This window comes from Tachypleus tridentatus, chromosome 13 (assembly GCF_004210375.1).
Source record: "Tachypleus tridentatus isolate NWPU-2018 chromosome 13, ASM421037v1, whole genome shotgun sequence".
NCBI lineage: Eukaryota > Metazoa > Arthropoda > Merostomata > Xiphosura > Limulidae > Tachypleus > Tachypleus tridentatus.
Genome location: NC_134837.1, coordinates 12,225,030 through 12,237,104, shown reverse-complemented (window position 1 = coordinate 12,237,104; position 12,075 = coordinate 12,225,030). Strand labels below are relative to the sequence as shown.

At 33.3% G+C, this 12,075-nt stretch overlaps 1 protein-coding gene across 3 annotated transcripts in view; it reads left to right on the top strand.

The window, feature by feature from the left end:
- LOC143237545 (CREB-regulated transcription coactivator 1-like) overlaps positions 1 to 12,075 on the top strand; it is a 60,931-nt gene that overhangs the window by 33,093 nt on the left and 15,763 nt on the right. For 2 of the 3 annotated variants that reach the window (XM_076476940.1, XM_076476942.1), the window contains exons 8-11: positions 240 to 472; positions 3,364 to 3,605; positions 8,494 to 8,628; positions 10,311 to 10,541. In XM_076476940.1, coding sequence (XP_076333055.1) covers positions 240 to 472; positions 3,364 to 3,605; positions 8,494 to 8,628; positions 10,311 to 10,541 — 841 coding nt within the window. The remainder of the gene's footprint in view (positions 1 to 239; positions 473 to 3,363; positions 3,606 to 8,493; positions 8,629 to 10,310; positions 10,542 to 12,075) is intronic. The other variant, XM_076476941.1, reaches the window with a different exon arrangement.

The following is a 12,075-nucleotide window of genomic DNA, read 5'->3' as shown; positions in this document are numbered from 1 at the left end:
AAAATCTTACCAGTTTGTGAGAATAGTTTAAGAAAGCTCAGAGTTATTGTGTCTATTGTTGCACAACTATCCTTTGCAGGAGTCCTTTGCAAAAGTGTTATGGCAATATACTTGCCATTAGGCTCAAAGGGCTAAATTTTAAATTTTTATCTAAAGTGTTAGAAATGATACTTGAAAGATCTTCCATTTTTTATTCACATTTGCTAACTATGCACTGTTTTTCAATTTCTTTCTTTTAGCACTTATCTTTACCAAGAAGAAAGCAACTTAATTTACGTACCCATATCTAATAACACAGGTTCCTTGCCAGATTTAACCAATCTTCATTTTCCTTCACCTTTGGCAACATCAGTGGATGTGGAAGACCAATCAGGCTTGTTTTACAATCAGCTTAGTCTTTCCCAGTCTAACATAGTTAGTTATACTCATCAAGTTCCTTTAACACCTCAGCAACAGCACACACATGTTATTGGTGAGTGTTGTTTCATCTTTGATAACTTGTCGAGAAAGAAAGAAAAACATTTGTAATTTCTGCTTCTTTCATGGCACAGAACATGCATATTTGTTATTTTCTTAGTTAAAACAAATGAATTGGTATCACTACTTTTAAAGATTGATTTTGGTATTTCATATTTAAAAATGTTAATAACTATGAGTGCAATAAAGATTAATATTTAATGATGTGCCAAAAAGCCTTTGTTGGGGGGTAAGGTATTCAACTTAATGTTCATTGAAGCATATAAGTCTTGGGGCATTCAGCTTAATGTTCATTGAGGCATATAAAAAAATGAGGCATTCAGTTTAGTGATCTCGGGTAGATAAGCAATAGGGTGCTCAACATGATGTTTGTTGAAGCATATAAGCCATTCAGCATAATGTTCATTGAGGTATATAAGCAACTAATGGAAACTAACACTTGCCACCTGAGCCAGTCCAGCATCCTTTAGTGTGTAGCTTTGGATTGTCAGGAAAGGAAAGACATTCAGGAAATTGCTGATTTAGGGTTATTTATCTTAATTTCAATGAATGAAGCTTGGCATGAGTTCCATATTGAAAAAAAACTAAATATTAATCAAAATATAATATGGTGAAATCTGTATGGATTATAGTATGATGGTACCATACTATGAATTATATACCACCTTTCTTATAATTACTCTTCATTGTAGAGATTACATTTTTAATTTGAGAATATCTAGGGACATGATTGTGCAATGTATCTGCTTCAGCACTTTATCTTTGGGCTTTATTGTGCTGTTTGTTTTACAAAGAAAACTGATGATTTCTTATGTTTGATTTTAGTTCCCCTCTTAAAGATAATTTTATTGTACCCATTGTTTAATGTTTTGCTGTCATTACACTAATTAACTGATGAATCACCAATTTAACTGGCATGACAACTTGATCAGGAGATCTTCAAATAAGTTCTTCCCTCATTCTACCTGGACCCACTGTTTAATTTAATCACTACACTTAAACCATCACATTCACAAACACATCTAGGACATTTCAAACATGTTTTATTGCTAAACTGTTTTACTTTAACTTCTCCATGTTGGCTCTTAAGTTTAAGCTCTTGGCTTGATGTGGTTCAGCAATCTAGATCTCAAGAAAAAGTATCAAACATCTTCCTTCTGTCTTATCAAAACAACCTACATTTTTCCTGAATAAATAATTTTTGGTATAAAAATGAGCTTGCAATTAAAGAAAAAGCAGAGGAATTTCAGTTAAGAAGTTGTTTGGTGTCAAACTTGTGTCTTCTGTGGCTAATATGTGTGTGAATTATCACAAGAATCAGTTGATGGTGTTATTTGATGTCAAACTTGTGTCTTCTGTGGCTAATATGTGTGTGAATTATCACAAGAATCAGTTGATGGTGTTATTTGGTGTCAAACTTGTGTCTTCTGTGGCTAATATGTGTGTGAATTATCACAAGAATCAGTTGATGGTGTTATTTGGTGTCAAACTTGTGTCTTCTGTGGCTAATATGTGTGTGAATTATCACAAGAATCAGTTTATGGTGTTATTTGGCCAAACTTGTGTATTTTGTGGCTAATATGTGTGTGAATTATCATGAGAATCAGTTGATGGTGGTGTTTGGTGTCAGACTTGTGCCTTCTGTGGCTAATATGTGTGTGAATTATCACGAGAATCAGTTAATGGTGTTATTTGGTGTCAAACTTGTGTATTTTGTGGCTAATATGTGTGTGAATTATTATGAGAATCAGTTGATGGTGGTGTTTGGTGTCAAACTTACGTTTTGAGTTGTGTTTGTCATAACTCAACAGTTTCTAGTCTGTGTACTCATTTTTATACTTTTGTTTTTTCAGCATTCAAACTTAGTTAGAAGTATTTCTACTGGTATATGATGATACATTTCAGTAAGGAAAGCCAGAAAGAACATCCATTATTGCTCAGTATCACCAAGTTTTATTTAAGGGGACTGAGGATGAATATGAATTATGTGGATATGATTGTTGCACTAACCTTGTAAGGATTACGGCTGGCAAATTAGTGTGTATTCTAAAACCTTCTCACAGATGGTCTCTCTCATAGAATAAACAATAATTGCACACACCAGCCAAGAAGGAAGTTTGGTATCTGTAAGAACTTTAAAATCAACAAGTGAACTCTTTCTGGGTATAACTTGTATATAAGAAGTCTGTTTAATACCAACATGTTAAGCTGTTTAATTGTATGAGGAAACTCCTTACTTAGTAATAACATGAAGTGAAAGATATGGTGCCAAGTATGATGCTACTACTATACTTATTAGTATGTAACAAATACAAATTCTGCTACAACCAGAGTTGAAGAGAACTTGTTAAACTTGAACAATCACAGTAGTCGAAAACAAAACTTTCAAACAGTTGGAAAACAAATTTTATCACCTGCAAAAAAAACAAAAGACAGTAAGTCCGTGCCTGTCCAGTACTTGGTATTAACATTAATGAACATTACAACATAAATATCAGTATTTTGAACTTCAATAAATGATGGAATTAGAAACATGAAGAAGTGGAAGAGCTGGCTCTAAAGAAACACAACATTCCAAACTTAATATCCAGTAACAATCAATAAATAATTTGTTCTACTTAGTCGTGAAATTTCCTTGAGAATAAAGTGTTTAAGAAACAGTTCATCTAAAGAAGTCTCATAGTTACTTTTAATAACACAGCTTTCAACTATTCTCTATTTTAGCTATTTTTTTATTTTACACATTTTAAATGATGATGAGTGTTTGTTTAATGGAGAAATATTACATTATCTGTATTTCTGAATTAATGTTTATTATATTGAATGAAAGTATGAATAAGAAATGATGTATTTGTTTGTAAAAAATGTTTTGTGTTTTTTATTAAGGTCCAAGTGTCCATGGGAGTGGACTTGTCCAGTCAGCAGCAAGAATGGATTGTGGAGGAAGCCGTCATAATAGTCCAGGTCCGTCCCCTTCACCCTCGTCCCAACATAGATACCATCATAACTCCAGCAACCTGGTAATTGGAAGCAGTAATATACGACATCATGGCCTTCATTCTTCAAAACAGCAACAGAAAGTATGTTACACCCCCCCAAGATATGAAACTCCCCAATTTACAGTGGAGGTAGGGTTGAGACCAGAGATGGCTTATAAAGTCTATGGTTCTTTCTGCTGAAATGTGTTTTGCTATTTGGTAGTAGTCTCATTCTAATATGCCCCCTCTGCATCTTTAGATCTACTGTTTGATAACCTGAAATGCAGACAACATTTTTTGGTGAAGCTTCATGTATTTTTTTCCAAACTCTTTCCTACAGACAGTTAATTTCTTCTTTTATGTTTGTTAAATCTTAAACTCCAAGTAGACTTTTCTCATCAAAAGCTAACATTTACAGTCCATAGTTTCATTTCTCAGACTGTTCTTGTGGAAAAACAAACATTTTTGTTGTTATAACCTTAAGTTTCACTCACAGGAAGATAACATTTATTCAATATACACCCTATTTTCAGAAACTGCATAGATATATGAACAAGATTTTGTAGGTGAATGGATGTTTGTGGCAAAACTCAGTTTGATGTTTGTAAAGTAATTTATGTATTTAAGTGTATCCTTTACATTTTATTATTGACAACACTTATGTGACACACATTGTTTTTTTTAACAGATTGTGTATTATTTACATAAAAATTTCTCTAATGTATTTATGCAACATTTTTAGTGTTAACTAGTTTCCATACTTCTCAGATATGTGACGTTTTAGACAAGCAACTGAAAGATGAGGTTGAAAAGTTAACAAGTTGTGACACAAATATTAACATTTAGTTGTGGTTCACTTTCTTGTTTTGTTATTCAATGAAAAAGCCATATGTTTATTTAATACCTGAACTATGCTTTAATGATGTATTAGGACTACAAAAAGTGGTAATTCTAATGACAATATCACTAAAGATTTTTAAATATATATCAGAAAATAATTAGTATTCAATACATTATTTAACATAGCAAGTAAAGTGCCAAATCTGATGATTTCTTTATTATTAGTGTGTACAAGTATGTCAGCTACATTTGTATATAAACAAGTAAACCACAGATGTTTTGTTTTTTTTACACATTCCTCATAATTTTTACTGCAGCTTGAGAACAGAGGTGTCTGAAAATAACATTTACTTTTTATCTCGTGTCACAGAAGTCACTCTCGAGTAAGATTTGTGATAATACCAGTAATTGTCAGTTGAGCTGGATGATGAGAGCTAAAACAATGTATGAACTGCTACTTATGTTTACAGAATAGTACTTTAATATTCACTGTTTTAAATGCAAGATTAATGTGGAATAAAAAAACTGCAGGTAACTTGTTTTTAGAACATTTGTTAGGCCTTATGGTTTTTCCAATATTTTGCTGGTTTTGGGTGTTAAAACTGGTTTTGTTACATGTTTAATTACTAGGTCATTATCAATCTGTTCTTTTGAATTTGATGAAGAAAATATAAACATTATAAATGTTTTCAGTTTAAGTTTATTTCTGAAGTTGCCACCCAATGGCATAGTGGTATGTCTGCTGATTTATGACACTAGTAACCAGATTTTGATAACCATGGTGGAACTGAACAGATTACCCATTGTGTAACTTTGTGTGTAACTGTAGAAAAAACAAATTCTCATGACAAACTGATGTTTGTAATACAAGTAAAACTGTGATTTGGTAGTAACAATCGAACTAAACAATATTTGTTTCACACTAGTGTGTCTCATGATGTGTAGAAAACTTCTGAAGTTTAATATGTACAAAAAACAACTGATCTTTCAGTTCTAATTTGAGGATTCCTAATTTGATGTTAATTTTAAATCGTCAGGCTTATGTGACTGCACTTAAGTTTTCAGCATTGTTCACTGATGGTTAAGTGTATTATATTAATATGCTGTTGGAACTTCACTACTATTTATTCTTCATTTCATATCACCATGCTCATTTATGACCCAACTAATAGTCGTGCATCATGATGGTAGCTTTGCAGCTTAGTTTACATTGTAAACAAGAAACACAATAAGCACACCCCCTCCTCTCTGTAGTTTTGCATAACCGTTTTGTTTCACAAGAACAGTTGTTTCCCAGTCCCTGTTTCAACATAGACACTACATCTGGTGACCTGACAGGTATGTCGTTATATAGAAAAGTATGAATATGTATTCCATCATCCACCTGCTTGAGGTATAAGATGGTTGAATAGAAAATATGACTGGTAACCTTATCTCAGGAAACCAATACCAATTTCAACTTTCTTCCCTACAAAGCTGTTATTTCTGTAGTGTAAATGGTCCAGAACAATGGTCTGACTATAAGTAGATTTTCTTTATCTGTGTATCCACTCATCACCACTACTTTGACCTTGTCAAAGTGTCCAGTGATTATCATTAATTACTTTGAAATAGGTTCGTAAGACAAAGTGTTCCAGTTTTTGAACTTATTCCACCAACTGATGCATAGAAAAAGTCATAAGAATTGTTATATTTGTCAAAATACACTTATACTTAATTAGTTGTCACTACATAATGCTAGTTTTTACCTGGCTATGCACTGTTCATATGGCTTTAAGCACCGTTCATACAGTTTCAGGAACTGTTTCTACACATTGTTACTGTTGATATTATTTTTCTGTCAAGAAAACAACTTCTGTTATACTTCCAGAAGGAGATCCTTTGTGTTCGTGTTACATATTGTTTACTGGTACAGGTCATGGTTATGTTGCATACTGTTTACTGGTTCAGATCATGATCATGTTACATACAGTTTACTGGTTCAGATCATGATCATGTTACATACTGTTTACTGGTTCAGGTCATGATCATGTTACATATTGTTCCCTGGTACAGGTCATGATCATGTTACATATTGTTTACTGATACAGGTCATGATCATGTTACATACTGTTTACTGGTTCAGGTCATGGTTATGCTATATGCTGTTTCATGGTTGTGTTATATACTGTTGCTTGGTACAGGTCAGTTGTCACTGATCTTTATGTTCATAGGTATTCATCTGCTACAGTATGTCTTTCTTTGTTACCATGTCTGAGTTATGATTAGTAGCTGATTTTCTTTGTTATCATGTCTGGGTTATGATTAGTAGCTGATTTGCTTTGTTACCATGTCTGGGTTATGATTAGTAACTGATTTTTTTTGGATTGTCATAATGCCCCAAATTGTTCTGTTTATTTTTGTTTTCTCAGTGCCGTTAAGTACAAAGATATCTTTGTCTCAGAAGGTCTAAACGTCCAATTTCAACACACTGTTATGATCTGATTGTATGAATATCTTTGTCTCAGAAGGTCTAAATGTCCAATTTGAACACACTGTTATGATCTTATTGTATGAATATCTTTGTCTCAGAAGGTCTAAATGTCCAATTTGAACACATTGTTATGATCTGATTGTATGAATATCTTTGTCTCAGAAGGTCTAAATGTCCAATTTGAACACACTGTTATGATCTTATTGTATGAATATCTTTGTCTCAGAAGGTCTAAATGTCCAATTTGAACACACTGTTATGATCTGATTGTATGAATATCTTTGTCTCAGAAGGTCTAAATGTCCAATTTGAACACATTGTTATGATCTGATTGTATGAATGTCTTTGTCTCAGAAGGTCTAAATGTCCAATTTGAACACATTGTTATGATCTGATTGTATGAATATCTTTGTCTCAGAAGGTCTAAATGTCCAATTTGAACACATTGTTATGATCTGATTGTATGAATATCTTTGTCTCAGAAGGTCTAAATGTCCAATTTGAACACATTGTTATGATCTGATTGTATGAATATATTTGTCTCAGAAGGTTTAAATGTCCAATTTGAACACACTGTTATGATCTTATTGTATGAATATCTTTGTCTCAGAAGGTCTAAATGTCCAATTTGAACACATTGTTATGATCTGATTGTATAAATGTCTTTGTCTCAGAAGGTCTAAATGTCCAATTTGAACACACTGTTATGATCTGATTGTATGAATATCTTTGTCTCAGAAGGTCTAAATGTCCAATTTGAACACATTGTTATGATCTGATTGTATGAATGTCTTTGTCTCAGAAGGTCTAAATGTCCAATTTCAACACACTGTTATGATCTGATTGTATGAATGTCTTTGTCTCAGAAGGTCTAAATGTCCAATTTGAACACACTGTTATGATCTTATTGTATGAATATCTTTGTATCAGAAGGTCTAAATGTCCAATTTCAACACACTGTTATGATCTTATTGTATGAATATCTTTGTATCAGAAGGTCTAAATGTCCAATTTGAACACATTGTAATGATCTGATTGTATGAATGTCTTTGTCTCAGAAGGTTTAAATGTCCAATTTGAACACATTGTAATGATCTGATTGTATGAATGTCTTTGTCTCAGAAGGTCTAAATGTCCAATTTGAACACACTGTTATGATTTGATTGTATGAATGTCTTTGTCTCAGAAGGTCTAAATGTCCAATTTCAACACACTGTTATGATCTTATTGTATGAATATCTTTGTATCAGAAGGTCTAAATGTCCAATTTGAACACATTGTAATGATCTGATTGTATGAATGTCTTTGTATCAGAGAGGGCTGTTGCTTACGATTTCTGAAAGCAATGAATTTTAGTGCCATCACATTACCTATATGCAAAGTGAAACTGTCAGAATTGTTCTGATATATGCTGTACTATTGTGACTTTGTGATTTGCAAATTAAAGATAATTTTAATATAACGTACTTGACTCGCATATATCTTGATTTCATCATTGTGTTTGTAGTTGCACTTTTTGTGCATTCATTGTAGGAAAGTTCAGTTGTATGCACGCTACACTGTAGTTAGATGTCACTGCTGGACTAAAGAGTCGTTTTTGTAAATTTGTATTTTATCACACAATACATTTCTTCATTCGGTATTAATGCTACAAATTAATATTTTGTACATGAATTAGACTTGTTTTAGAGTTCGTGATGAGTATGTATTTACTGTCTGATTTAGGGTCTGACCATGGGTACTAATGCTTTATCATTGAATAATTACTCACTTTACCAGCCATCATTCAGTGTTTATCACCAACAACAGTCCAACCAGAGTTCACATCATGACTATGTAGAAAACCAAGCACATTCACAGGTAAGATTTCTGAGTAGTTCTTCACCTACCAATAAAGCTCAATATTTCTATAAGTAAGATATCTGAATAACATGTATAAGTACAGGTATTCTCTCAGTCTTCAACAAGTAAGTCCAGTGTCCAGCAGTACAGGAAGTTTATTGTATTTTACAAGAATGATTAGCATACACTAAAAGAGCAGCAGTTTCAAGTCATTGTAAACCAAGCAACATTCAAAATTCCTAACCATTAAGTAGCACAGTCTTGTTATGTTTTGGCTGTTTCCAAAGAATGGTATTCATGAAATAAAACTGTTATATGATGTAGTATCAATGAACATAATGATCCATAGAATGGAGCACTTGGTGTTCTCTGTATCAGTCAACAAATAGTATGACACGGCTTTTCACCCTTGATCCGTCTCAAAAGGGTTAATGTACCTGTGTGAGGTTTTGTGTTGTACTTAGCACACTTTACTTGTCTCAAGGAAAAGTAGTTTAAAATGTAATAGTTTCCAGAACTTACACAAATAGTTGTAATTTTTTATTATAGTTTAAAATATAATAATGTCCAGAACTTAAATAGTTTTAATTTTTTTATGACAGTTTAAAATATAAGTCTCCAGAACTTACTTAAATAGTTGTTAATTTTTATGACATATAAAACTCGACCTTGGTGATTAGTCGAATTTGCTGATTAACTGTCAGAACCAGTAATGAGTTACATTCAATAATTAATTGTTTTTACATGAGGTTATTCTTCACATTTTCAGATAGTTTGTTTTTAAAGTAATTTTCAAATTATTCTTTATTTAATATGATAAACAGCTTCTAGTGGTTGTAATTAAGTGGAATTTGTGTAAGCATTATTTCTTGACTGATGAAAACATTACATAGATATATACTTGGGTAAATAAAATAATGAAAATTCTCTACTTTCACTGGGAGTGGTCATAATGGCTCTCTGTTAAAACTTAGCACAGTTGCAGTTAGAAAATGTTAGTTTATTTATGTATGTTGTTTAAACTGGGTAAAATCAATATAAAATTTATATTCAATAAATAAAGGTTTAAGTTATAAAATATTTTGTATTGCCTACCTACATTCAATTAGGTTTAGTATTGAAGATTTCTTTAAGAGACATGCTCTAACACATAAATACTTTCATAAATATAAAGAATGTTTAAAGAAAGTATGGAAACATTGCTGGGTGTGTCTTTTGTTCTCAACTTACCATTGAATGTCTATGATCAGTGCTATAGGATCTTCAACTTGGAACTTCTTAGACAATTTTATTTACTGAGACATAACGGTCATTCTTGCTTTATCCAATCATATCGAAACTTACTTTATGGCTGTTTCATTAATAATTTATCATAAAAGGGTGACAGCTAAGGTCTGTGTAAAACTAAGCAGTACAAAACAAAGGAAATGATCGAAAATTGAGAAATGAATAATATATTCTCAAGAGGTGATGGTGTTTCTTAGTAAAAGTCATTCTCTAGGATGGACAGAAAAAATTGTATAAAAGTCAATATATCTGTCATTTACAAGTGTAACTCCTTGGAGGTATATGAAACCTTTGTACCAACCACTAAAACTTTAATATTTCAAACAAAATGAGTGTTCATTGTTAAAAATATTTATAGTAGATTTTAAAATAAAATATAAATCTTGCATAATAAACAGTTTCAACCTTCACAGATTCCGTATCATACCAACAGTTCATCAGGTCAGTCATATAGTGATCCTACTTCTGCAGTGTCTCCAGGCCTTCAACACGGCTCATCCCTGACCAAAAGTCCCATAACAGATACTAACTATTTACTTTATCAACAACATCGGAGTCGCGAAGCCACTGTTGTACCACAACTACAGTTTGGGCAGAATCACACCATGGGTGAAGATCTTGACCAGTCTTACAAGTTTGTTATGGTATGTCTATGGTCTTGATGACTTAGTCTTACATGTACAGAAACTTTTAAAAATTGCTCAGTGGTAAGTTTGAAGGCTTATAATACTAAAAATTAGATTTTGATACCAATGATGAGCACAGAACACACCTCATTACGTGGCTTTTTGCTTAATAAACTTGAACAAAACTTGAACTACTCCATTTTTACATGCTCAAATGAAGTTAGATTGCATAGTGTTCCCCATCAAAGTCCATAAATGGGTTGAATTTTCCATGTAAGGTAAAGAAACTTGTTATGTCTAAAAAACTTTTCTTCTGGTATTAGATAAGCATCTGAAAGTTTTATTGTTAAGACTTATCTTTGGTACATCATTTTTGTAAATCTTAGTTCACATTTAACCCATGAGAGGGCGTTAGCATTTTAGGACCACCAGTTAACATTAGATAAGGCCCGGCATGGCCAGATGGGTTAAGGCGTTCAACTCGTAATCCACCCCTTTCAGCCGTGGGGATGTTATAATGTGACAGTCAATCCCACTATTCATTGGTAAAAGAATAGCCCAAGAGTTGGTGGTGATGACGAGCCCCCTTCCCTCTAGTCTTACACAGCTAAATTAGGGATGGACAGTGCAGATAGCCCTTGTGTATCTTTCTTACACTGCTAAATTAGGGATGGATAGTGCAGGTAGCCCTTGTGTATCTTTCTTACACTGCTAAATTAGGGATGGATAGTGCAGATAGCCCTTGTGTATCTTTCTTACACTGCTAAATTAGGGATGGACAGTGCAGATAGCCCTTGTGTATCTTTCTTACACTGCTAAATTAGGGATGGCCAGTGCAGATAGCCCTTGTGTATCTTTCTTACACTGCTAAATTAGGGATGGCTAGCACAGATAGCCCTTGTGTATCTTTCTTACACTGCTAAATTAGGGATGGATAGTGCAGGTAGCCCTTGTGTATCTTTCTTACACTGCTAAATTAGGGATGGATAGTGCAGGTAGCCCTTGTGTATCTTTCTTACACTGCTAAATTATGGATGGATAGTGCAGGTAGCTCTTGTGTATCTTTCTTACACAGCTAAATTAGGGATGGACAGTGCAGATAGCCCTTGTGTATCTTTCTTACACTGCTAAATTAGGGATGGCTAGTGCAGATAGCCCTTGTGTATCTTTCTTACACTGCTAAATTAGGGATGGCTAGCACAGATAGCCCTTGTGTATCTTTCTTACACTGCTAAATTAGGGATGGATAGTGCAGGTAGCCCTTGTGTATCTTTCTTACACTGCTAAATTAGGGATGGATAGTGCAGGTAGCCCTTGTGTATCTTTCTTACACTGCTAAATTAGGGATGGATAGTGCAGATAGCCCTTGTGTATCTTTCTTACACTGCTAAATTAGGGATGGACAGTGCAGATAGCCCTTGTGTATCTTTCTTACACTGCTAAATTAGGGATGGCCAGTGCAGATAGCCCTTGTGTATCTTTCTTACACTGCTAAATTAGGGATGGCTAGCACAGATAGCCCTTGTGTATCTTTCTTACACTGCTAAATTAG